Source organism: Lepidochelys kempii, chromosome 18 (genome assembly GCF_965140285.1).
Source record: "Lepidochelys kempii isolate rLepKem1 chromosome 18, rLepKem1.hap1, whole genome shotgun sequence".
In the NCBI taxonomy this organism is placed as follows: Eukaryota; Metazoa; Chordata; order Testudines; family Cheloniidae; genus Lepidochelys; species Lepidochelys kempii.
This window is the reverse complement of record NC_136397.1, coordinates 17358669-17385537: the sequence shown is the minus strand read 5'-3', so window position 1 is coordinate 17385537 and position 26869 is coordinate 17358669. Positions and strand designations below refer to the sequence as shown.

Below are 26869 nucleotides of genomic sequence, written 5' to 3'. Positions count from 1 at the left end.
ATGAGAGATTCCGCTGGTGGGGGGAGAATTTTCTTCACGGGCGAACACAGCCCGATAGAAAACCAAACACACTCTGGAGCTGCTGGGGATGGGGGCCTGGGGAAAGGGTTAAAGGGGGTAAGTTTGTTTAATGGCGTTGATAAATTCTAGTGTTGGAGGCCGAGTTGAGAGTGGGGAATGAGCGGGTGGGGGGGGACAACGCGGAGAGAAGAATCCAAATGAAAAGGATTTTATGGTGGTAACAGTGAGGAGGATGTGAACTTTCTGTGGTACTTCTCTGTGAGTATTTGATTGATTTTAACTTGGAGTGGTGCAGCAGAGTTGGTTAATTTCCATTCCAGGGAAAGCCAGGATGTGTTTTAGGGAGGGTGACTTTATTTCAGTGAGTGGCTATTTCAAGGCAGTACAGTTCCCCAATTCGACACCATCTTCTAGGTTTCTTTTCTTAACCAGAATCCTGTTCCTCCAAGATTCATTTCTCATCTGTGCCTTATATGGTAGGAGCCATCTTTCTTTTTTTTTTTTTTTTTTTTTTAATAGTGCTGGCAGATCTCTGTCTCAGGTTCTCTACAGACCCTAGCAATTTTGCTCTCTTATGGTTCAGGGAGTTTCAGACTTTGATCTTCTGATTCATTTTTGTGCTTTTCATATGGGAGGTGGGAAAAAGATACAAAAAACCATTTGTTCTCTTTAAAAAATGACTTTAAAGCAATGTGATAGAATGGGGTATAGTACACAAGTCATTAAACAGCGTAAACTTAGTGGCGTTTGCAGGTAATGGGTGATCTATTGAGTACAGAGCTGCTGGGGAGTAATCCATTCAATACGAAGGTACTTTTCTAAAGTCTCTTCCTTCCCCTAAGACCATAAATAGTTGGAAAATGAAAGGCTGTTAGGAAGCTAGGCTTTTGACAGCAGCCTATAATTATTATTAATAAGAACTCTTAGCTCTAATGTGGTCAAAATCGTGAGTGGCGAGAATTCCAACTGCACTGACTTCAGATGTGCTGTAGTCTACTGCATAAAAGAACCAAATGGACAGAACGTTTTCTGAAGCGCTTTTTGCAACTACATCTATCGTTACCACTTTCCCCCCCTTCTTTCCTTCTCTTTGGAGAAACCAGATTGCATTGATTATCCTCATTTTGTAACCTCTGTGTAGAGTTTAGTAGCCTTTCGGTTTTGAGGAGTGCTCAAGGAGTTTTGGCCAGTGGTTGCAGCAGGAGACTGAGAGTCAGGACTCCTGGGTTCTGTTCCTGGCATGGTGCTGACACCTGGTGACCCTGGGCAAGTCACTCTTTGTCCAATTGTAAAATGGCTATAATCATTCCTACCCGCCTCCCAGGGATGTTGTAAAGATTAAGTAATTAATTCTCGTAAAGCACTTTTGAAATACAGGGCGTGAAAAGTGCTACAGAAATGAAAATTGGTATGACTGACATGTAATTGTAATATATATTTTCTTTACTGATGAAACATGGAGTAAGCAGCAGTTCTGCTGAGGACACAGGTTGAAAAAGTTGGCAAGGAGAGATGGCTAAAATGTTATGGCAACATGCAAGAGGAAATAAGTTGGATTCCTTTGATTTTTCCCTAATTATTTTTTCTGAAAGAAATCACAGAGACTGTGAAGCCTGATATTTACAAACATGCTTTCACATCATCTAGGAGTCTTGCCAAGACCAACTGTTTTTCTTGTACTTGCACCCAAGGTTGTTAAGATAGCTTAAAACCTTGCCCAGCTTCCCACAAGAAGGGATCAAGAATTAATTGAATTAAATGCATACACATTTGCAGCATTTTTCAGCATAACTTTCCTCTTCTTTCATTTCTTTTGCATACATATTGCAAGTACCATTTTAAAGTCCTTCATCTGTGATGGAAAGATGCCGGAAAGCAAGAGAAGTGAAGTGTGTCTTAAGGCTGAAGTTGTGGTCCTGAATTTTGAAAGACAAAGAGTGAAAGAGCCAATTTGGATTGCATAAAAACTGCCCCAAATCATGGACCGTATTTTAGAACCAAATATGAATGGAGATCTTTTGCGGGTCTGATTTCCTCGCCCCCCCCCCAAATCCTGGTTTCTGATGCAGAGTAGAACTGGAAATAGCGCAGACCAAACGAAGATGACTCCTCTTAGTCTGATACCAGCTGGAAACCAAAGTCTTTCAAGAAAGTCTGTTGTGTGGGATATCCAGTTCCATTTTTACAGATCGACCGTGTTCAGCATTTGGAGAGGTGCATATCCTAATGAAACCCAGATTCCCAAATGAGGCTCACTTCTCCCTATGCAGACTCGTATCTTTTTATCCAGGATTGCGGAGGTACGTGGGGAGGGTAAAGGTGTGTATCCTTTTGAAGATGCTCAGAGTGTGGTTGACAGTGGAATCAGCCTGTAGGTGGTGATAAAATGTTCCGACTGCCATCACCCTTGCACGTACGCAAGTATCTTTCCCCAGTTTGCCTATTCTTTCTGTCTAATCCCTCTATTTAGGCTCATCACTATAGTTGCTCTCATATACTGTACGTTCTCTGGGACAGGGACTGTCTTCTTTGTTTGTCTTTACAGTGCCTATCACAGTGGAGCCCTGGATAATAACCGAGTGCCCAGCTCCTCCGGCCCAGAGAGTAGAACACATGGGTGGTGGTGTTGACCAGACCAGACACGACACTACCTCCCCAGCACTTTAGAGCCAATTGGATGCTTTGAGTGAATGTCTGGAATTTCCTGAGGGTTACAGAACCATCTTTCTGAATCATTAAGCAGATTGTCTCCCTTTCCCTTCAGTTTGTAAGAATCTGTTTGTTATGCTTTTAATAACCAGGCTCTGCTCTGACACGGTCTCTGTTCAGAAGGTATAATTTACCCTACTCCTTCAGAATTCCTTCGATTTAATTATGAAAGGTAAGCAAGTCAGAAGGGGTAGGGTACATTGTTCTTTAAGAAATCAGTAATAAAGGACATATGAGATGGTGATTTGGTGGAAGAACCCTCAAGAATATCTGACAGTTTGGGTTGAATAATGACCTAGAGTTTGGGTGCTAGTTCTTGGACCTTTTTTGAGCCTGTAGAACCTCTAAGTCTTGTGGGAAACAGGCTTTCTCTCGAGATTTCTGCTACTTCTTCCTTCTGTTCTGTTCACTTTCTTGTGGTATTTTTGCACCTCTTTGTAACACTAGCAACATGTCTGATGTGGCTTCTGTCTAGTGGCTGGGTCACTAGAAAATAACAGCCTACTACTGGCCACCAGCCAAGCTTTAATGGTAGAAGTCTAGCTTGAGCTGGAAGACCCAAGTGCAAACCATGCTAAAGACTCGTTACACTTCCAGCCCTGGTCACAGCCCAGAATTGCAGGAGCAGCAGAGAAAATAGGAGGAAAAGTTAAGCGAACTACAGATTGGTGAGAATATTTTAGCCAAATTCTCTTGGCCATCCCTTGCATCAGACCACTGTCCAAGATGTAACCATCTTGCTGGTATTTTAGCAATGGACTGTATTATCCCTTCTAGTTACAATCAGGACATCTTTAATTGGTGTCAGTGCAATTAGGAGCTGAGCTAATTTTACCCTTGTATATATCAAAGTTAGCTTTGAAACACTGAGTCCCTGACTTGATGGGGGATTAAAACGTCACTTGTAAGTGCTCACAAGGTCAGAGAGCAGCTGCATTTTCCAGCCAGATTGACTGCAGACAAATATTTTTAGTCCAGCCTGCCAGAGAGAATGCGATTTAACCCCTAGTATAATTGCTCTTTGTGTTTCTAAGCAGCACCGTGTTGACGTGCCTCAGAGCAGGGGGGGAGGAACTGGCACAACCAGTCAGCGTGGGCAGTTTGGCGGGTTTGGTGGCTGGAAGTGTGTGGTGATAATGAGAATGTTGACAGGGAGAGAGTGTGCTGGAAGATGCTTCTGTGTCAGAAATGTTGGAGGCAACGCTAGGTCGCTGCCAAGACTACTTAAGGCAAAACTGGGCTAGGGGGGTCTTGAAGGTGTCTTAAGTTTCTGCTTACTGGTCCCGGGATTTCCTGTCCAGACAAAACATCCTTTTTCTGTGAGGTGAAGGAAGAACTCTCTGCTACTGGGAGAAGTCCCTCCCTGATTGGACATCTCAGGCACGGCCTGGCATGTGCGTTTCGCCAACATCTCTAACATAGAGCCCGCTGTTTACAATGGGAAATAGCAGCCAGTGGCATTACGCCTTTGATTGGCGTGGCACTGTGAAACCAAACAAACGATATGGTGAGCTGCATGGCACGTGTCCTGTGATCTGTTTATCCATTGCAAGCCAGAATCCCGCTCCTTGGGAGTGTGCAATGTCCCCGTTGTCTAGAGCGGCGTTTCTCAATGACTGGCCCATGGACCGGCTCCAGTCCCTGAGATCTTCCTGACACAGTCTAGGGAGGCAGCAAGCCAGTCCCTGACATGAAAGAAGTTTATTCATAGATTCATAAATGTTTAGGTCAGAAGGGACCATTATGATCATCTAGTCTGACCTCCTGCACAACGCAGGCCACAGAATTTCACCCACCACTCCTGCAAAAAACCTCACACCTATATCTGTGCTATTGAAGTCTTCAAATCATAGTTTAAAGACTTCAAGGAGCAGAGAATCCTTCAGCAAGTGACCCGTGCCCCATGCTACAGAGGAAGGTGAAAAACCTCCATGGCCTCTTCCAATCTGCCCTGGAGGAAAATTCCTTCCTGACCCCAAATATGGTGATCAGCTAAACCCTGAGCATATGGGCAAGATTCATCAGCCAGATACTACAGAAAATTCTTTCCTGGGTAACTCAGATCCCACCCCATCTAATATCCCATCACAGGCCATTGGGCCTATTTACCATGAATATTTAATTACCAAAATCATGTTATCCCATCATACCATCTCCTCCATAAACTTATCGAGTTTAATCTTAAAGCCAGATAGATCTTTTGCCTCCACTGCTTCCCTTGGAAGACTATTCCAAAACTTCACTCCTCTGATGGTTAGAAACCTTCATCTAATTTCTAGTCTAAATTTCCTGGCCAGTTTATATCCATTTGTTCTTGTGTCCACATTGGTACTGAACTTCAATAATTCCTCTTCCTCTCTGGTATTTATCCCTCTGATATATTTGTAGAGAGCAATTATATCTCCTCTCAACCTTCTTTTAGTTAGGCTAAACAAGCCAAGCTCCTTGAGTCTCCTTTCATAAGACAAGTTTTCCGTTCCTCGGATCATCCTAGTAGCCGTTCTCTGTACCTGTTTCAGTTTGAATTCATCCTTCTTAAACATGGGAGACCAGAACTGCACACAGTATTCCAGATGAGGTCTCACCAGTGCCTTGTATAACGGCACTAAAACCTTCTTATCCCTACTGGAAATACCTCTCCTGATGCATCCCAAGATCGCATTAGCTTTTTTCATGGCCATGTCACATTGGCGGCTCATAGTCATCCTATGATCAACCAATACTCCAAGGACCTTTTCCTCCTCCGTTACTTCTAAATTTCTAAGTTGAGAAACACTGGTCTAGAGCAGCACCTTCTAAACTATTGCACGCTTCAGCAGATCATTACAGCCGCTGAAAATCAACTACGTGATGCACAGCTGCCTGGAATTATTTAAAGCACAGTTATAATCAGAAAAAGATGACTGTATAAAAATTGCCATGTGTTTTTTATTCTTTCTCACTCATGGCCAAACCCAGCTGCATGAAAGTCAATAGAAAGATTAGTGCGTGCTTCACCATGAGTCATGCTGGACTTCACCCCTTCCCCAGGGCTCCCTGCATGGAATGAAATCTCAGCACAAGGTTAGTTTGCCTACTGAAGCCCTACTCTGATCAGCCTAAGAAAGGCACTTGCCTCTCACTCTGCAGCCTTCCCAGGAATCTTGCTGTTTGACTTGTGTCCAAGCAGGAAAGTTTCCCCGGAGTCTCTCATCAAGTAGCAGGCAGGTTCATTGGACTCAAACAAACTCACTTTGCTGGACTTTAAGCCCACCTGATTGTTGTGGGCTGGAGAATTCAGCTCAGTCTTGAATGCAGTTAGGTTCATGCTCTAAGAAGAGACTCTGGGAGGAAAGAGGAGAAGAGTGAAAATCCAGTGGGGAAAAATATTGGTGGCAAAATGGACATTATGTGAAACTGACCCCTATGCAGAGCAGCCAACAAGATCTAGGCACCCTGGAAGCCATACTGTACAATACCTGGAGCGCTTTGGTAGGAGTTTAGTGGTGTGTGGGCTTTGCCAGCAATGGAGGCACTTGCAATCACTAGTTGCTTTTGAAAATGTAGGCCGTTGCCTTTCCAACTGGAACTCTCCTGCTGGCTGAGAGGAAGCATGTGCTTCATGTTGACAAGCTTTGAGTTAGTTTTGTGACTTCAGAGGCTGAATCGAAAGGTTCACAAACCCTCCAGCTCCGTGAGGTTCCCATCCCCAATATTCACTCCAACGTGCTCATGCAGAGTATACACGAGTTGAATACTCCTGTCATGTGGGGATTCTCATGACAACAGGCCCCTTCATGAAATTTCCAGGGTTTGTCCTCTCTTGTGGTATTCCAGCATTTTGAACGTGGCCAGAACCTTGTAGATCAGAGCCAGGTAGACATGGAAAAACCGGTCCAGGGTCCCTCTTGCTCAGATTTGTGAAGCAGGGACTTGCATCTGCCCATTTGCTCTTGTAGCTGCTATGTTGTCCTGGTTAAAGATATTGCATCATCTTTGTCTATCATAACCATTTTTAGAGTAACAAATAGAGAGGAAGGATGTTCTTGTGGTTACCCACCAGACTGGGATTTGTGAGATCCGGGTTCTGTCCTTGGCTCTGCCACAGACTGCTTGTGCGACCTTGGACAAGTCGCTTCATTTCTTCGGCTCGCAGTTCCTCATCTGTAAAATGGGGATGGTACAACTTCCCTACCTCATCGAGCGGTTCGGAAGAAAAATGCATTCATGGATGTGACACGCTCAGCTATTACAGTACCTTTGAAAATCATAGAAACAAAAATAAATAAATACCTCCATGGCAATGTAACTCTTTCCATCCCACGGACCGAGGAGCCATCGAAACAAGCATAACTATTTGAGAGAGTTATTTCTTTACTTATGGTACGTCCCCATTAAGTTCCTAAGCACATGGGATTCCAGTTGCATGGAGGGAATAGCAGCATGCTGACAAGGATCTTTCTTTCTCTTTCTCTCTTTCTCTCTCTCTCTCCAGGGCCCTCAAAATGTAGCATCACATGATTCTCCAGGGTTCTCTGTGCTGGAGCCTTTCAGAGCAGAGATTTAAAATCCATTGCTTGGCCTGCAGCTGTCTTTATTGTGTGCAATTTTCTTCACTGGATAATGGGGTCAGGACCACCACAAAGTACTAGGCAATGCTGGGGATCTGTGACCTTTTTGGGTGGTTAAATCAGAAGGATTTGTGTTTGCCGAGCTGGGGACTGAATTCACTCTTGCTCCCGGAGAGGAGGAAGATAGTAAATTATTCTCATTAATCCATGTTGTAATTTAGCCTGTAACTTCCTTGTCACAGTTAATCTACTGCCCTGTGCATGCTGCTAGGCAGAGACCAAGATCTAACACTGGGGTGAGCGGCAGTTCAAGGGTGGGCGGGGTGGGGGCATGCATCGTGAGCCAGTTGCTGGGGCCTACATTTCTTGCTCCCTCCTGGATCTTTGGGCATCAGCCCTTTGTGGCAGGGTCGAGAATTGCAAATGGCCTCACTTTTATGCAGCTGAATTGTGCTGAATTCTCCCCAGGCTGAGTAGCTCCACAGAGCAAAGTACTTCGTCCCGGCTCATACGGAAGCATAAACGCAGGAGGAGAAAACAAAGGATGCGACAGATTGACAGGGTAAGGTTGGTGCTGCAGCATACGGCGGGGTGGGTCATGTTTCTGATGAGTGCAGTGTGTGTGCTAGAAAGAGGTGATGGGACTGGTCAACCGCCTACTGAAGTTAGTGGAAAGATTCCTGTCCACTCCTATGGGCTTTGGAACAGGTCCTCGACGTAGGAATCTTGACGTATCATCACAGTTTGTTGTTTTTCTTCAGCCCTCTGCCTCCGATGCTGTGGCCCTGCTTCTTGCCCCATCTTCTCACTGCCACGTGCTCCCATGAGACAGCCTCAGTCAGGACACTGTCTTCAGCAAGGGGAAGGGCCAATGGCAAGGTTACTACAGTATTGGGTATTTGGCCTGCACCGTCCTCTGCTCCTGTTCAGGTCAATAGGAGAGAATGCTCAGCTCTTAGGAAATACTCAGCAACTTGCAAGGATTGTCTCTTGCTCCATTCTGGGACAGTGCTACAACAGCAGCACCAGAGTGACTCAGATGATGTATTACAATTTCATCAAGCACTTGTTTGCTTCTCAGAAAAAATATATCCCTTGGGGCTTTAAAGAAACAGAATATGTTAAGCTCTTCTTGCTAGAACTGGGCTAACAGAAGAGCTATTCTCAGACATGTTTGCTGAACCTTGATAGTGTTTTGATTCAACTGTGTGTCCCCCGTTTTCTGTTTGCCTTTCTGCAAACTTTTGTGAGGTCATGTTTTATTTGCACGGATGGTTGGGAAGGAGCTTTGATTCACATGAATACCAGGACTCCCGTGCAAATGGGCGTCTTTGCAACAGGAGTACTTTCTTTAGGTCATCTGGCCTGAAACTGTACCACATGACTTAGCATGCACCATTCAAATAGAGAACCCCTGATATTGAGCATTGCTATGAGCACTTTTAAACAACCCATTGGGTGAAATACGGTTGTTTGAAGAATCATGAATAAGGAATCAATTTCAAGAAATCATGATGGGTTCCTACAGGTGGTTTCCATACAGAAGGAAGGTCCAAATCTGATCAGTTGGTTGCTCCCAGTTAGTTATTTTCATTGCTAGATTTTGAACCATTTAAAAGCTGGGATTCTTATGAAGCCTCTGTTGTATTTTTTCCAGTCATCCTCATTCAGCAGTATCACAGATTCAACCATGTCCCTGAATATCATCACTGTCACGCTCAATATGGGTAAGATGACGTTGTAGCATCGTTGCTGATTTTTATTCTTAATTCTATTTGTCGAGTGCTGTTCATTGATTACTATTAAAGTCAAGACTTAGCATGATACAATAGCTGAGCTACTGCAGTTATGGCCTGATCCAAAGTTCTTTAGAAGTCAATGAAAAGATTCCCGTTGACTTCAAGGGGCATAAATTTTGACAGCTGTCCAGACTGCCAAATGAAGCATGTGGGTCTCAATCCAGTTCAGAGTGGATGTGTGTCCATATCCCATAACCAACATCATAACTGTCTCAGATTTTCAAACTTCGTGACAGATACAGCGGGATAGGCCATGACTGGTCATTGGAGATAAAATTCTCCTCTCACCCCTAGAAGTGGGGTAAGGAGGAAGGTAGCTTGGTGATGGAGGCTTATGTTGCTGCCACCCATGTTGTCCCATTGTTTGGATAAATAGACACTTTCTGGGCTGTCAGTCCAACCCCTTTCACCAGCCCTAAATTCCTGCTGCCCCAGTGATGTATGGAAAAACAAACAGGACCTGATGCTGTTAAGTGTTTTATTTCTAGGCGCAGACAGGTCTTTTCAGTACAGTTCCTCTTGCTTATTTTCTTTAAAATGTGCACATTTTCAACAAGTCGTATGAAAAAATAATCCAAGATCAACAACCTCTCTCTGCTTGGATGAATATGCCAGGTACATACAACCAGCTCAGCTTAGCCTCTTGGTCTGAATGTCTACAATGCTTCTGTTGATAATGTGGTGGTGGTGAGAAATCTGGAAGACACCTGTCTCTCTTAAGGCCATAGAGTAATACTTGGCCAGCTTTCAGTGGCCTTCCAATCACCTCGCTTGCTTTTTCTCCCCCCTCTGCCTATCTAGAAAAGTATAATTTTCTGGGGATCAGCATCGTAGGACAGAGCAACGACCGAGGAGATGGTGGCATTTACATTGGCTCTATCATGAAAGGAGGAGCAGTGGCAGCAGATGGCCGAATTGAACCAGGAGACATGCTTCTACAGGTTGGTCCATGCCCCCAAAATTATGCCACTTGCTGAAATATTACTGGTTTCAGCTTGGCCTTTCCACCAGCTTTCCTCGTTCCAGAACCCGTGAGCGAAATTCATTCTTGTGCAAAGAAGTTTTAGCTTGCACAAGGCCTACCTACTACATAAGTCTCCAAATATTTGCCATTTAACTTGAGTTCCCCCTGCTGGCTGGCTGACCAACTCTACAGCAATGAAATATCTCTTCAGTTTCTCCACTAAATGAAAACAGTTAAGACGAATTTAAGATGGGCTTCACTCATAGTGCTTGACAATGCCCTATTCATTGCCATTGGCATGGGACAGGCTAACACTAGCCTAATAAAACGGCCTTTTCCCTTTAGTGACAACCTCTGATCATCATTGTCTTTTTGTGGCATGTTCCAGGTGAACGAGGTCAACTTTGAGAACATGAGCAATGATGACGCAGTGCGGGTTTTACGGGAAATAGTCTCCAAGCCTGGGTGAGTGTGTCACCAGATCCCTGTTTTCCCTCGTCTCCCGAAATTTAGTGCTGGGCAAAGCTCAAGAAGTTCAGTAGTTCAATCTGGATAAGCACCGAGAGTATGGATGCTTATCCTGATTATCTGAACCACTTGGAATAGGTTAGCCCCTGGCTGCTAGTATACCAGCTAAAACCAACACAGGCTGGTAGCTGTCTTGCTGATTCATTCCCTATGGGGTTTCTAGGGCAAAAACCTCCTCTAAATGTGATTGTTCTATCTGGCCATCCTTGGGGAGGAACAAATCCGTTCACCACAATAGAATATCGTTCTCCCGGTTCTACAGGGAAAGGTAACTGAGTCATCCATATTTATTTTCTTTATTTTCAGACCTATCAGCCTAACGGTGGCCAAATGCTGGGATCCCACACCTAGGAGTTATTTTACTATCCCCAGGGGTAAGTGAGCAGCCAGTATAGCAGTGCTAAGTTGCAAGGTTTTCAAAATGCATGGCACAAAGACCTCAAGGGTCAAGGCATTTCCAGCTACCCTGTTATCTTAGGAAGTTTTTTTTTTTTCACAACCCTTTGCAAACAGATCAGAATATCTAGTTCTAAGTTGGGGGTGGGGAGCACAGGACTTGGTTCTTTCTTGGATTCAGTTAGCTTTGGGTCTGGACTCTGGGTCAGGTTTCACAGTATAATATGAGAAGACTCCTGCCACAATCACAGGAAACTGATCATCTTGGATCTACCCCTCCAAATCGAACCCAACCGTCCCTGCTTAGTGTCCTGGATGAAGGCAAAAGTCCCTGACTGTTCCTTCTGGTCCCCCCCACTAGTGATCATCTTAGCCCTGTGCATGTGAATAACAATGACCCCAAGATACTGACAGTGTCCAAATAATTGTCTCCTACCCACCCCCTCAACTGAATCCTGCTGAGGTGGATTCTGCCAGAAATCTGATTTGTTTGTTTCTTTTTGTTTGTTTGCTATTCCAGCTGAACCAGTGAGGCCAATTGACCCTGCAGCATGGATCTCTCATACCACAGCCATGACGGGAGCATACCCCCGTTACGGTATGAGCCCCTCCATGAGCACCGTCACATCTACCAGCTCCTCACTAACAAGCTCAATTCACGATTCGGAAAGTAAGTCGCACTGCGGCCAGCACAGGGCAGGTGTCTTCTGCTCAGGGCCGGCAGTGTAGAGCTGCACAAAAAGCAAAGCGAGACACAAACACACACAGCAACCGCAAGAAAACATTTAAATTTTTAATTTTAACGTGTGGGGAGCATAAAACTTTCCAAAGGTTAACACAGGGATGCCACAGCGTAGGAGGAGCAAGGCTTTGCACTTAGATTTTGAACCATATGTTAGAAGAGTTTCCCCACGTCTTCCAATAAAATGGAGGGGCAGAGCTCCATCCTAATGTATCAGTCCCTTGCAGAGCCAGAAGCCATTTCCCCCAGGTGGATAACCTTGCGGATCAAGAAGTAGGGCATTATGTTTGGAAACTTTCTATTTGCTTTCAAAACAGCCTTCACAGTGTTTTTAATATGGTTTAATTGGGTTGCCATTTCTTTTTTGGAACTTTATTAAATTTAAAAAAACAAACCAAACCAAAACCAAAAGCTGGTGACTTTTGTCCTGCAAGAGGAAATGAAGGGTCAGATTTTCTCTGCCACTGATCTGGTCTGTTATGGCAGTTCCTAAGTTCTCCTATCAACCTAGTGAGAAAGTTGTTATGGTTTCTTATCTTGGAAATTTTAGAACTGAAGAAACAAGTCTTTCCTTGTTCTCTAGTGTGAGTGCAGGGCACAATGCAGCATCTGATTTAAAAACACATGGCACTAAGGCAAGACAAATACATACAGCAGGTGGCTGTTCAGGTCCTCACCACAGAGGCCCCAATTTAGGAAAGCATCCCTATTCGAGACTGCACTTAAGCATGTGCTGAAGGGACTTAAGCTAGTCTGTTAAGTGCGGCCCTAAATAGGGATGGACTTAAGCACCATGCTTAAGTTTGTTTTCCTGAAAGAAGAATAAAGAGACCAGAAACTAAACACATTCTGCAGGACTGGTTCACGATTTCTTCCAAAACATTGCCATCTAGCGTCCCACTTTGAGCTGCTGATTCTAGCTGGTCCTGTTGATGCTCAAAAGGCAATCAATGCATTGACCAACTAAACTAAGCACACTGGACACACTTTCCTATTGCCCTGCGAACAGCAAAATTAAACACCACTTTTGCCTCAATCAGGATCAAATTCTTGTCTCGTTCTTACTCATAAAGTGGCAAAGCCTCGGTATGTGTCCCCAAGCCTTTCTTCCCCCATTGATTCCTCCGAGGCAGGCAGGACAGCTACTGTACTTTGTTGGCTGGCATATTTTTTCAAAAGAAGAAGAAATAGGGAGGAGCAATGCAAACTGGATGCTTTTGGTGGCATAATAGCATATCCCTATTTAGAAAATTTGGGCCAAGATTTTCAAAAGTGACGAGCCATTTTGGGGTCTCAGTTTGCAATACTTTAAAGATGGCTAGTTTTCAGAGTGGTCCGCCCTTTCTAAAAATCAGGCCCTTTATGGTGCCTCAGCTTGAACATCCAAAAACTGAAATACCTCAAATGACTCGTCACTTCTGAAAGGGCTGGCTTATCTGAGTAGGTTAAAAGAGGGGGTGAGAATTGATGGATCTAGCTGTATTGCTTACACACACCTCCTTTAATCTCTTTGTTTTGCACTGAAAATATTCTCAGCTGCACAGGGTAATAAAAAAAAGAGATTGGCTCTGTTAACTAACCGTGACACTGCCAATTACAGTTCAGACATTCTTTCCACCTGAAGACTTGTTTTGCAATGAAATAATCTAAATTAGGAGCTCTAAGGAACTTTACACCTTGAAAAGTGTTTTTCTTTCCTACAGGTATTCTGTATGGAAAAACCCTTAATACAGAATGATAACCTTCTGTAGAATTTTTAACCCAATCTGTAGCAAGGTTATATAATTCCCCACAGATTCTGTAGGTTGCCTTAAAATTCCTGTAGGGAGGATCTCCTTCTCTGTTAAGTTTCAGAGTAGCAGCCATGTTAGTCTGTATCCGCAAAAAGAACAGGAGGACTTGTGGCGCCGTAGAGACTAACAAATTTGTTTGAGCATAAGGTTTTGTAAGCTACAGCTCACTTCATCAGATGTGCAAAAGCTTATGCTCAAACAAATTTGTTAGTCTCGAAGGTGCCACAAGTACTCTCATTCTCTGTTAAGGCTCCAAATCAGCAGGATACACTGAAGCCAGCTTGCATAACTCACAAGCTTAATGTTAAGCAAGCACTTAAGTACATTGCTGAATTGGGGCCTAAAATCTATAGGTTGCTTAAAGTAATTTCTGTAACCCCTTAGAGAAACCCTATTGGTTTCATTGCTAATATGTTATACTGGATTTTTCCATAGAGGCAAAACAACAATCATTATCATAATTAATAAAGTAGACCTTCATTGATCATTTAAAGACCTTTGGGTTAATGATCAATGACAGAATCTTTCCTGGACAAATGTTTGGCTGAAGTATTAAATTCCTAAAGTTGTCTGTGCATTGGTGGTGCCTTTATATTTAAAAGTACCAGCAGGTCCTGCCAGACCATGTAGCTGCTCGCTCGCTCACTCTCTGATTTCATAAGTAGACAGCAGCTAGAATTACAGCCTCACCTTGAAACTCTGAAAGGGGAGTGACCTCTTTTGTAGGTCTTGTCTCTGCATCTCCTTAGACAGTAGGCGGCACCAGCAAAAGAGGGGGAAATATTATCAGCAGTCAAAGGCAAGCGAACCACTTACCCCACCATGGCTTTATCTTGAGATGCATTTTTTTCAGTCTTATAAATACTAAAGATTACTGGAGTCTAATGTCTGCTGATTGCTGTCAAACAATGAGAGTCTGTTACTCTGTTTACATTCCTCTTGAAACATTAATGTATCGGGTGCCTTGCTGCACAGTACAGCGATTTGGAAATGAGGAATGCGGACACCCTCTTTGTCATGCTTCTGAAATGAAGGTTGCTTGGGAGTGAAACCAGTTTTCTGCAGTTAGCTTTTCATTTCTTGTGGCGTGGGGCGTTCCCTTTTCCTAACACGAGCAGGAGAAAAAACTTGAAATTAGAACAAAATGGCTCAGTTTCCACATCTGTGAAGTGGTTATCCTGACACACGTCAGAGGTGTGTCTGGAGGCTTCGTTCATTCACATTTCCCATGCTCTTTGCGTAGGTGCTAGAACTGGGGGCTGCCACACTCACTGACTTGAAGCGGTTTCCATCACACGCAGGGTTTACAGTTTGGTTCAGTGGCTCTCAGCACCCACCCCTGGCTCTTTGGGATCCTCAGATGGCAGTACGATAGGAGGGTAACGTTTTATTTCAAACAAGGCCAACAGGACTAGCAGCGAGGTTGGTAGCAAACTGCACTGCCATTTATTTATTTCTGTCTCCTTCACTTGGAGCCAATCTGATGCACAGGAGGGGCAGCACACCCAGATCTCAAGAGTGGGTCAGGAGGAAGAGAGGATCTCACCCATTAACCTCTCAGTCACGGCAGAAACGGAGAGACCGCACGCCTCTCAACCCAAAATGGAATAAACAAAGAGCTTAAATACAAACAGGGCTTTCCAGCCTTGCACTTCCCCGTCCAAGAGCCTCCTAGAGTCTCTCAGGGTTATGTTGCTGATACTCACAGCAAATATAAACATCAGTTTTACTGTTTTGGCTGTAAATGTGGAAGCAGCCAGTTAATGGAGCAGCATTAGCTGAGTGCAAGTCTGTGTCGGGGTTCCTTCTTTTGAGTACTGTGGTATGTCTCCTGGTTTACTCTGTTTATATAATGGGTCTGGGATAACGTAAACGGGTTGAGAGACTTTTTTTTCCTTGTAGCCCACCCCCTTTGCCCTCTTGCCTGTTCTTAACATCAGACGTATTGGGGCAGCCAGTGTTACATCAACATTTGTGACTAAAGCACCTGAGATTGGGGAGGGGAGCTCAGATGAAACCCACAAAGCAGCAGGGCTTGGGTTTCTTTTTTGTTTTTTAGGTCGGTTTCGTTATCTCTTTGTTTCTTCAGGCTTTTTCTCTCAAACACAGGACTCCTCAGGGACCTGACTACTCAATTGCTGTTAAATCAGACTTTTTCACACCAGATAGATGCAGTTTTTCATATTAATTATTATTGAAAAAGGTACCTTGTTCTAGAATAATTTTCAGCTCATTCCATGGCAACAATCTCTTGCATTAGCCTCTGATTTTCTCTGTTGGGCCAGCTGCCTTCAGCCAGGACAAGCGCCAATGCTGGTTTATCTATCAAAGGCAGAGCATCTTTCCCCCCTCCATTTTCAGAAGAGGAGCTTGCTTACGGCCCGTCCGGGTCTTCTGAGATCACCCTAGAGACCTTTATGTGTAAAACTACTCCAGTTTTCTACAGGACTAGCCCCTGAGCATTGCAAAGTCCTTCTTGGCAGCTGTTGTGTTTCGGAGTCTGATCCAAAACCCATTGAAATCAATGGGAGTTTTTTTCCATTGGCTTGAATGGGGTTTGATCAAGCCCTCAGACCATTACTGTGAAATACCGTCTTGCTTTCTGAAAAGGGGTATCCTGCCCAAAGCTACTTATTCCTTCTGCGTGGGCCTGTCTCTTCAGTAAATATTGTACACACATGCATTAGAATGAAGGTGCGAAATAAAGATGGCATGAGGTATGGTACAAGTGCATTGTCCTGGTGTGTGTGTGTGTATATATATATATATACCCTTCTTATCAGTAATCTCTAAGAGTGGACGGGTGAAACTGAGAGGTAAAGGTACCACTCAGAACCAATCTAAAGCAATGGGCTAATGCAGTGATACTCAGACTAGGGCTCGGAAGCAGCAAGTGGCTCTTTAGTGTGTCTCTCTTTGCTGCACATGATATTAAAACATGGTGTGGTTTAATTATTAACTAATCAGATGCTTTTACTGTGTTGTTCACCAAGTGTAGAACACTTGGTCAGTCATTTTGCTGTGAGAATATTTCTATAGAATCCTTGCAGCAAAATGACTAATTTACTCTCTCTCTAGAGAGAGAGTAAATGAAACAATACATTGTGGCTCCTTTGGGTAACGTTGATCGCTAATTTGGCTCCTGAACCACTGGGATCTGAGTATCACTGGGTTAATGCATCTGATTCAAAAGATTGTCGGCATTTCTGCCTGTTCTAATGCTCGTGTATTCACAACCCCACTCAGTCATGTTGTCGGGTCAAGGGTTACTTGAGGAAGTCCAGTCCTGAGATGGATACATTTTCTTTGCTGTAACTGAGAGTTTTCAGATTTGGACAGCCACCTGCAAACTACAGCCTACTGATCCAGCATCCTTCTGCTTCCAGTGGCTTCAAAAAGCATAATACTGATTTGGAGACAGGCCATATGAAAATCAAGTTTATTGCTCCCTGCATATTTAAATTAGATATTCTTTTTTAAAAAAGTTGCTTTTTGTCACTAACCGAACTAACTTAAAGCAAAAGCAAATCTTAGTGTTGCTCCGATGGCGTGAGAGTTTAGAAGCCTTGTGTGTGTATATGGCATGTGATGGTATATTTCAAGTGTGTAGATGTGCATGTATCAAGATCAATGGTTTGAGTTTTCGCTGTGTCGTACTTGTGCCTTTTACCAAAAATGTGAGGGTGGCTGACGCAAAGTGAAATTGATTCCGTTGCTCTCCTAGAAAAGTGAGGGGGCTCATGACTTGCTATGTTTCTGTTAGAGATGAGCCTGAGCTACATGATGGATATGAATTCTCCTGAGCTGGGAGGATGGGAGGCAGGATTAACACAATGAGTATGGTGGGCAGCCCATTAAAAATACATTACCAGTTGTGAAGTTGGGAATTGGATCCAGAGTTGGATGGCGTTTGGGGTTCACACCTGTCTCGCAGATCATAGTAACGAGAGAGATTGGAAGGAAGGGCCCTAGGAGTTGCTGGGTGAGGTAACCAAGGAGAATACCCCTCCCATATGAGGGACAGGGGGGCCAGGCTTAACCCTGCCCAGCCAGCACAGAAGATCTGGCAGGCACTTACTGTTGGGTTTTATTATTGAAATGGATCAGCAAAACAAATCACTCTTGTTTCTAGCTGAACACTCAGGTCAGGGGAGTTGTGCACGAGATGGGGTGGTCAAATGAGAAAAGCAGCAACGGCTGATCAGTGCTGACACATCTAGAATTGGCTTTTCCAAATACTCTGCAAGAGAGGTGCATGGAGCGTGGGGGAGGGGGTATATGTGTTCTCATTGGGTTTCGTTACTTTCCCTGGTTTGTAAGGCTGCGTACCACTAAAGTCATTTTCAAGGCGTCCACCAGCCCAGGGCTTGTTACTGATACAGGCTGTCTTCTAGTTTGCCGATTCACTTCACTCCTCCCTTTGATGCCTGCACTGTGCCCATTGACATGAGCTGCAGGTGCATTGATAGCAGAATAGACTTACCCTCTTCTTTCCCTGGCAGGTGCCACCATTCATAGTGACTAACCCAAAGGTCTAGGTAGAAGCAAAACGTGCTTGTTCCTAACATTGTCTGTTGTACGACCACCACGTGACCTATGGTGGGTTGAATGTGGAGGGAGTGTTGCCTGAAGTCCCTCTGGGAGCGCTGCACATTACATGGGAAATGGCTGCTGATTGGATCAGCCTCAGGAGCTCCCCCTAGGGAAATGGGCCGGGAGCGACTTGTAGCTGGCTAGAGAACCCAACACCTGCAGGGTGCCTGCAGCTCAGTGACTAAACTGTTCATGCCAAGCAGCGTCTTTACAGAACTGGTGTGAATACTGCACCTTGGTGCTACTGCTGAGGGCAAGATGGGGGAATCCTGTGACTCTCTGTCTTGCCTCTGCTTTGGAAAGCTGTGTCTTGAAAGGCGCAATCCAAACGGTGAGCTGAAACGAAGTGACTCTCTCTGTGGAGGTGGCTGAGCTCCGAGAAGCATCTAACCTCTCTTCCTTTCAGAATTGGAAGAATCTCCCTTGACTGTGAAGAGTGACATGGCTACTATTGTCAAGGTTATGCAGTTACCTGACTCAGGCCTGGAAATCCGGGACAGAATGTGGTTAAAAATTACCATCTCCAATGCAGTGATAGGTAAGCGGGTCCCCCGACGGCTGCGCAGATCACCCAGTGGCTTGTTAGAAACCATCTTTGGGAGCTGCCTTTTAGAGCCGTGGTGACTTGTGTGTTTCTGTGAAAGAGTCTAGTTGTGAAAAGGAAGAATGAATGGCTCGAGTTTGAACTAGTGTGGGCTAGGACTGTGCAAGCTTCCCCCACCCATTGTCCCACTGCACCTGAACCCTTATGGATAATACCACTGCTGCTCCCATCCTGTGCCTGTCAGGATAGCAGCGTCCCCGCTGCTCCAAAGCTGCACGTTCACACAGCTCGGCCAAGGCATCTCGGTCCAGGATAGCAGCGCCCCCTGCTGCTCCAAACCTGCACGTTCACACAGCTTGGCCAAGGCATCTCAGTCATGACCTGAACCACCCCAGCTATTTCCCTCTTGAACGGAAACTGCCAAGTGACCCAGATGGTGTTTTCATGCTGCATGCAAATATGTACTGAGCTCTAAACAACCTACGTGACTTTTACTTGTTACCTAAACAGGACACTAGACAGCCTGGAGTCTGCACCCCTCCTGGCCCCCCATATCTGTTGAAAACCTGTCACTGTCTGTATAAACACTGTGTCATTTCAGATTGTCTTAATTCCTTCTCATATGCACCATGTAAAAAAAAAATCCATGGGTTTTTTTTTTGTTTTTTTGTTTTTTTTTTTTTAGCATTTAAATGAGTAGGTGCTCCAACTGGATGCAGGATTATTCTTCACTTCCTGGTTTAAACTGATGGCTGGTGGTGGTTAGCGCTGTTAGACAGGTGCTCCATCCCACCCCAGAGGTGGATGCATTTCAGTGACGGGCCTGATGAAAGGTGCTGTGAAAATATGATATTCTGAAGCTTTCTGGGGCAGGGCCTGACCTGTATCTTTTTTGATAGTGCCTAGCACAACGATGCTCTGAGCTGGCTGAGGCCTATAGGCCCAAATGCATTGTGATAGATAATGACAGGAGTTTGAACGTTGTCTTGCCGGCTAAAAGTAACATTGGGATGTTTCTCTTTCTCTATTCCCCACTCCCATTGCAGGGGCAGATGTGGTCGACTGGCTTTACACGCACGTGGAGGGCTTCAAGGACAGACGAGAGGCTAGAAAATACGCCAGCAGCATGTTAAAACACGGCTACCTCAGGCACACTGTGAACAAAATCACCTTCTCAGAGCAGTGCTATTATGTCTTCGGGGACCTCTGCAGCAGTAAGTTCCTCGACCGTGAAGGGCAAAGCTGCGCATGTGCTCTATGCCAGCTCCTCTGTTCTGGCAGGAAGCGCAGGACAACCTCCTGTGGGATCTCACAAGCGTGGCGATTTCCACACACGAGCCTGCCCCCCACCAGAGTTACATGATCGTGAGCCAATATTTTCCTCTAGGAGAAGCAACTGAGTTATCTTGTCAGAAGTTGGGAATGGGCGACAGGGGATGGATCACTTGATGATTCCCTGTTCTGTTCATTCCCTCTGGGGCACCTGGCATCGGCCACTGTCGGAAGACAGGATACCGGGCTAGATGGACCTTTGGTCTGACCCAGTATGGCCGTTCTTATGTTCTTATCTGGGTTGGAAGGATGGCCTAGTGAAATAGGATACTGGACTGTGACTCAGGAAATCTGGGTTCCAATCCTGACTGTCACACGCCTGCCTGTCCTCGGGCCTCAGTTTCTCATCTGTAAAATGGGGCTAGGATTACCCTGCCTTACGGGGATGCTGTGAGGGGCTCAAATGCTATGGCGATGCAGACTGTGTAAGTATGATCTGAAATTGAATAATGATTTCATGCCCCGACACAAGCGTGATCAGCAGAGGCATTCCGTCTGGCCCTCCTTTCATGTAAATGGGAATAGGCTGCCAGGGCATTCTCCGCTGACCCCTCTTGCTCTGGAATTCATTCTTCAGGTCATTTTGGGGGCCCCCATCGTGGTAGTGCGTTAGCACCTCTATTTCAGCAATGGCTGTACCCTCACAACTTCCCTCGGCGGTCAGGACCGATCCCCCTTGTACAGAAAGGGCTCTGAAGCACAGAGGGGATCGAAGCTACATCTGAACTCGGAGATCAGGGTGCGGCCTGAGGAGAGCTAGCGCTAATAATAGGAGCGTGGCCGCCATAGTGTTCGAGCAGTGGGAGCAGCAGCCCGGGCTAGCTGCCCTGAGCATGTCCCCCACACCCCAGGGCCTAAGCCGGTTTATTGTCGGGGCGGCTGGCCTGAGCTGTCCATGCTGTCACAGCTTCACTACTCGTTTTAGCACACTCGCTCAGCGTGAACTAGTGCAAGTGTGAGTACGCACGCTGGGAATCACAGCCCTGGCTGGACTTGCCCAAAGTCACACGGGGAGTCTGAAGCAGAGTCAGGCATTAAGCCCTGATCTCCTGAGTCCCAGTCTAGTGTCTTAAGCACAAGGCCACCATCCTTCCACAGTCCACCAGAGACTGGCTTTGTTAACCTTTTGGTTGTGCTGCAAGGCCCATCTCCCCACTGAGATGCTGCCTGTAAAAAGAATGTCTTTGCGGGCGGCTGGTCGCGATAGGCAAATGATAGAAGGTTTGGGGCATCGAATCAGATCAGTGCATGTGTTTTTGCACTCCCAATTGCACACGCCTGCTTGAGAATACCCATCCCTCCATATTCAATATTCAGGCCCACTTCACCCTGGGTAATAGTTGGATTGAACAGCTGAGGTTAAGTCCTAGGTAAACCCATTAGCTGTCGTTCTATAGGGTGATGATAGTATGTGAGTATCAGGTGCTAGGGAATTGTACTGTCCTCACCTTTTCTTTCTCCCTCCAGATATGGCTGCCTTGAACCTTAACAACGGTTCTAGCGGAGCCTCTGATCAGGACACTCTTGCTCCCCTTCCACATCCTGCTGCACCTTGGCCATTGGGTCAGGGTTACCCCTACCAGTACCCACTCCCCCCTCCATGCTTCCCACCAGCATACCAGGACCCAGGCTTCAGCTACGGAAGTGGCAGCGCGGGTAGCCAGCAAAGTGAAGGTAAGCCTGTGAGTGGAACACACGCTGTCCCAGCTCCCGTTATCCCTGGCCATTTGCTTGAGTTTCCCTAGTCCTGTCTGTGCTCCCCTTCCCTGTGGTTTGTATGCTCCATGCATGGGATTTGCTGCAACTGTGCTGAATCAAATCTCTCTTTGCAGACTCAAGGGAGAGGAGGGCCGGCCTTTCAGCACCGGAGTGAAAGTGCCCGTTACATTTTAATTGAGCCAGCACGATATTCCATCTGGGTAGTTTGCTAGAGCTCAGCACACAGAGCAAGAACCAAGGGGGAACTAGTTACAGGGCTGTCTGTCATGTCCAATGTGGCATAGGTACCCCACAGCATTACATACTACGTAGCATTTACAAATCCCTAATTAATCCAGCGTTAATGACCCAGTCCTCACCTTGGGAAAGAGCTACATAGATAGCAGCTTGCCGACTAATCAAACGGTAACAATGAGACCCTGAGAGGTGAAGAGCCTGGTTTTCACAGGTGCGAGTCGCCGAGTTCAGTGGAGTGCTCAATGTCCATGAAAATCAGGCCGTTAGTGGTTTGCTTGAAGCCATGTGCCAGAACTGAGTGTCAGGGACAGAAGTGGGCTTCCAAACTACATGCTCCTGGCTTCCACTTCCGTCCTGAGTGCAGAAGGCCATTCACCTCCTCTCGTGTGAAATAAGCAAAAAGAGTGCTGTCTGGAGCAGCCAGCCAAAGGGACTGCAACCCCTAAACGCTGTTCCGCTGGGACCACAATTACTTTTGCTCTGATACATGTTGTATGGGTTGCGTAAACGTACCACCTCCTTCCAGCCCTTGCTACGTCCTTCTTCTGAGCCAAGTAAAGAAAACATGATTCTGTGGTAGGACTGTCCAGTGGGCGGTCCCCTGCAATTTCTGAAATTCACTGCTTCCAGTGTGAATATCCCTCTTGGAAACGCTGCCCATAACCAAAAGGCAAGGCTCAGAAGGAGGCTCCAAGCTTGGGCGTGAATTACGTTACCAAGATAAACATCCAGTAATTTGCACGCAGCGCCTCCAGACTTAACCCAACCTGCTTCGTTTTGCAAACCCAGGCTGGGAATCCCATGAGAAGAACTCTCTGGTGAGACGGCCAGCGCTTGCCCTTCCCACCTCAGCTGAAAACAAATGTGTGGGGAAGGGGAACCAAAAAAATTCAGATCTTTAGGGAAAAAAATCCACATCAGGTCTGTTCCGCCACTGGGGCGGGGGGACACTGATTTTTCCTAATGTGGTTCACCAGTCACTGTGAGCAACAGAACATTAGCTCTTTGCTGCTGGAATAGGAAAGGTCCAGTCTTTTTATCTATGCATCCTGGGTTACCAGCTAGGAGAGTTTCATTAAAGGCAACGGGAGGGTTTCATTTTGAAGGGTTCAGCACTTTTTTCTCCCTTGTTCTACTTTTGGAAACTACACTGCTGTGTTGTTTCTTGTTTTGTAACTGTGTTATTCCCTTGTTTTGTTCTGAGCACGCATTAGACTGAAGGATTCAGAAAGGAATGGCTGACACTAGGGGATTGGTAAGCTTCAAACGCCTCCATAATAACAACAAATTCATAGCATGATCATTTAGACTCTTGTGATCCAAATGTTTAGCTGTTCCCTTCCCCCCCTTTTATTTTATTTTCAATTGTCAGAGGCACTTTGCCTGTCCCAGCACATCCTGTTGTAATACTGTGGCATTAGTGGAGTGAGCAATCTGACTGCAGAGCGGGACAACAGCTACCGGGGAATGACATCCGAATTCTCCCTGCCAACGTACAGACTTCCAAATGGTGCCCGCCCCTGAGCGCCTTTGGTCAGACTTTTGACTTTTTTCCTCCTGCATCCTGTTTTTATTAGTCCAATAAGCTGCTTCTGGAGGTGTCCACCAATTCTCTCCTGTTATATGCCTGGTGGAAGGCCTGTGGGTGCCAGCCATGCACCTTAGTTGTTGGGGGGTGCTGGACCAGGCAGCTGGATCTAGTCACACTGGGCATTCGGAAAGCTGATGTGACTGATGGAAGCGTAAAGTGAGCAGCCACTGAGGGTGTAGCAATAACTCAGCTATTCAAAATGAGAGAGTGGCTCTGGCAGGTTGGTCGTGACCCCCAGACAGAAAAGGGGATATCCCAGGATTTCAGTGGCCGGGAAGCCCGAGGGTGTCTGTGCAGATCTGGTGAGTGTCCATGTCATACAATTGGTACCTCGTTGGTAGTCGTCAGAGCGGCCAAGGATCCTAGATTTTGTTCTCCTCTCCTGGATTTGTGGTGAGGTGTATTGGAAGGGCAATAAGAGGAAGCTTGCCCTGCTGTTGCCCGAATCTTACTGTTCCGGGGAGGACACAGCTCTTAGTAAATAGAGGGCTTAGTTCTCCAAAGCTGTCAGTTCAGCTCCTTTCACCTGCACCAAACTGAATGTGCTCCTACCTTCAGAAGTGACTGTGCTGACGGGGTAAGTGAGCCCCCGTTCTGGGGCCTGATCTCGAATAGCAGCTCCCACAGAGACCTTTACTTTGACATACACGCCAGCTTTAATCTCAGAACGTTACTACAGACTCGGCATTGCATGCCCAGCGTAGAGCTAGAACGTGGGAGGAGAATGTCAAGGGGCCAGTTTTGTGCCATCAGGTTTTAAACCGATCTCTCCATCCATGGGAATTCCTGCTTGAAAACTGATGCTATTGTCCTGGGACACGTTAGGGGAAAAGGAGACTTCTCTAGTGCTTCGAAGATTGCCACAATGTGGGGACTTCCTGCTGGGGAACAAAGGCCCACTGCACTGGAGTTTCTTCCTATCAAGGTGCTTCTTGATTTTGCAAAGCAGTTGCCAAAGAGCCCTGCCTTAAGATTTGTGTTTGGGTGGTGATGGGCACAGTGCCATTCGCTCAAGGATGAATTATAATCAGTGCCTTGTAAGAATTCTCTGTGTCGCTCTGGCGTCGATCCTGCCTGGAGTGTGGGCTGGAACAGTCATCTTATTAATTCCCAATTATGCTCTGGTACATGGCGGGGGTGGGGTTTATTGGCTCATTAGGAGATGTTTGATAATGAAACTCAGCATTTATGTAACGCTTTGTTTTCAAAGGGCTTAGCTAACCAATCCTTACAACACCCCTGGGAGGTAGGGGAGTAAATGTTATAACCTCCATTCATAGATGGAGAAACTGAAGCCCAGAACAGTCAAGTGTCTTGCCTAAAGCAAACAGGGGAATTGGTGGAAATTAGGAATAGAACTCACCAGTTGCAGCCTCCTAGTCCTGAGTTCAAACCCCTCGTCCACACTGCGTCTTGGGTATTCCACGTTCTGCTTTGGTCCTCAAGCCCTCTGCGTTCTGCAGGAGACTTTGAGATCTCTACTGCACACACCAGGCCTGGCTAGTTTTCTTTCCTCCATCTCTTTTGTTTTGCCTTTTCTCAATATAATCTCATCAGCAGAAGGAGAGCCGCGACTAGCAATAGGAGCACCTGTGATTCTCTCTTTCCCTCTCTTCCGTTGCATTAACCATCAATGCTGTGATGACTTGAGTGGAGTAGCAAGCACTTGTTCAAATTCAGAATCTGGCCCATGGTTACGAGGCGGTGGAGTTTGTTCGTGAATGGAGCCTCAAACTCTAAGGGCTTTGGTTTAAGCCGAGCAATTAGTTCCTTGTCGAATGATGGCTTGGAAAGTTAGGATTTTTATTTTATTTTTTTTTGAGAGAGAGATTTTACTTGGAAATATCTACCTAAGTATCCTTCCATGCTCATTCTTATGATATCTGAGCACCTCCTGCAGCTGTTCACGCTGGGCCTGACCCAAAACCCAGTGAAGTCAGTAGCTCACACTCTCATGTACTACTTTTACACAACCTCTAAGGCATTATTTTCAGCCTCTGTTGGGAACATCTTCTAGACTCAGCATGTGCATGATACATGGCAATCTACGTGTAGCAACTCTACACACTGGCTTTTGAAGGACACTACAACCACAAAGCGCCTCCGTGATGGGCTTTGTAGGAGTCTGCCTTTGGATCAGGTCCTAATGCCATGGAAGCCAACAGAACGACTTCCATTGACTTCACTGGATTTGGAGCAGGCCCGTCCTTTGAATCCGCTTTGTTTACCAAAGGCTGATGCCGGAAAGAGCAGATGAGTTTTGTTCTGAAGAAGCGGTTTCGTGGTAGAATAACCCATTCCTGTGCCAGGGTTCCTGGCATCCACACATTGAGTCAATCATAGTGTTAGAAGAAACCTATTTTGTGTTTAAAAACAGAACCCGTGCCCCCCCCATCCCTCCGTTTTCTCCCCTTTTTGTCTTTTCCCTCTCCTTTGCTTGGCCAGTGGGAAGGCATGGAAGCAGAGGGGCTTCAGGCTGTAGTTCTAGGCTAGCTAATGCTTTCCCCATGCTGGCTCCGGAGGGTGGATTGGATCGATGTGCATCTTTGCATGCCGCAGCCTCCTCAGCTTTGTTCTAGCAGGTGTCGTCGCCAAATTCTGGAGTCCTCCATAGCCTGTTGTGCTTGCCGTGGGCCGGAGTTGGTCATGGTCATGATCATTGTTGCCACTGTGGGTTTGATGCCGGGGGGATTTCAGGACGTGTTGATGAAAGAGGAGGGGAGGAAACATGACTGACTGACCCTCCCGTTCTGTTCCTGTTGCTCGCTGTCCACAGGAAGCAAGAGCAGCGGCTCTAACCGGAGCAACAGTGAGAACAGCCGGAGGGCACTGGGCAGGGAGAAGGACCGCAAGTCAGCCGGAAGCGGCAGCGAATCCGACCACACCGCCCGCAGCGGGGGCGGAGCCAGCGTAGTGCGCCGCGAATGGCCCGTCAGCCAGCTCAGCCACGTCTCTGCCACCCACAGCGAGAGAAGCCACCACAGCCACCATTCGTACGGGCCTCCGGGGGTCCCACCCCTCTACAACCTGCCAAAGCTAGGCTCCAAAGTCTACGGGACGAGTGGACCCCCCGGGGGACCGCCCGTGAGAGAACTGAGTTCCGTTCCTCCAGAGCTGACGGGGAGCCGGCAGTCCTTCCAGAAGGCGATGGGCAACCCTTGCGAATTCTTTGTTGACATCATGTGAGAGGAAGTGCCTTCAGACTCTGTTTCGGGGGGAGGGGTGGGAGGGGCTTGTTTTCATTGATGTTGGGGTTGGGTTTTTTGGGGGGGGGGTCGGGGTCCTTGCCGAACACTTTAAGAAAGAAAGCTTGGCTGTATTGCATGTAACACCTTCCTGAATCTCAGTCGT

At 46.2% G+C, this 26869-nt stretch overlaps 1 protein-coding gene across 9 annotated transcripts in view; it reads left to right on the top strand.

Moving 5' to 3' along the window:
* Nucleotides 1–26869, top strand: part of DVL1 (dishevelled segment polarity protein 1) — a 207951-nt gene that overhangs the window by 144056 nt on the left and 37026 nt on the right. For 4 of the 9 annotated variants that reach the window (XM_073317073.2, XM_073317075.2, XM_073317078.2 and 1 more), the window contains 10 exons: nt 7749–7842; nt 8938–9007; nt 9881–10020; nt 10432–10508; nt 10878–10945; nt 11488–11637; nt 18502–18633; nt 19686–19853; nt 21439–21645; nt 26295–26733. In XM_073317073.2, the coding sequence (XP_073173174.2) occupies nt 7749–7842; nt 8938–9007; nt 9881–10020; nt 10432–10508; nt 10878–10945; nt 11488–11637; nt 18502–18633; nt 19686–19853; nt 21439–21645; nt 26295–26704 (1516 nt within the window). In that variant the 3' untranslated portion in view covers nt 26705–26733. Of the gene's footprint in view, nt 1–7748; nt 7843–8937; nt 9008–9880; nt 10021–10431; nt 10509–10877; nt 10946–11487; nt 11638–18501; nt 18634–19685; nt 19854–21438; nt 21646–21803; nt 23183–26294; nt 26734–26869 lie in introns of those variants that run through there. The other 5 variants (XR_012155594.2, XM_073317081.2, XM_073317074.2 and 2 more) reach the window with 5 other exon arrangements.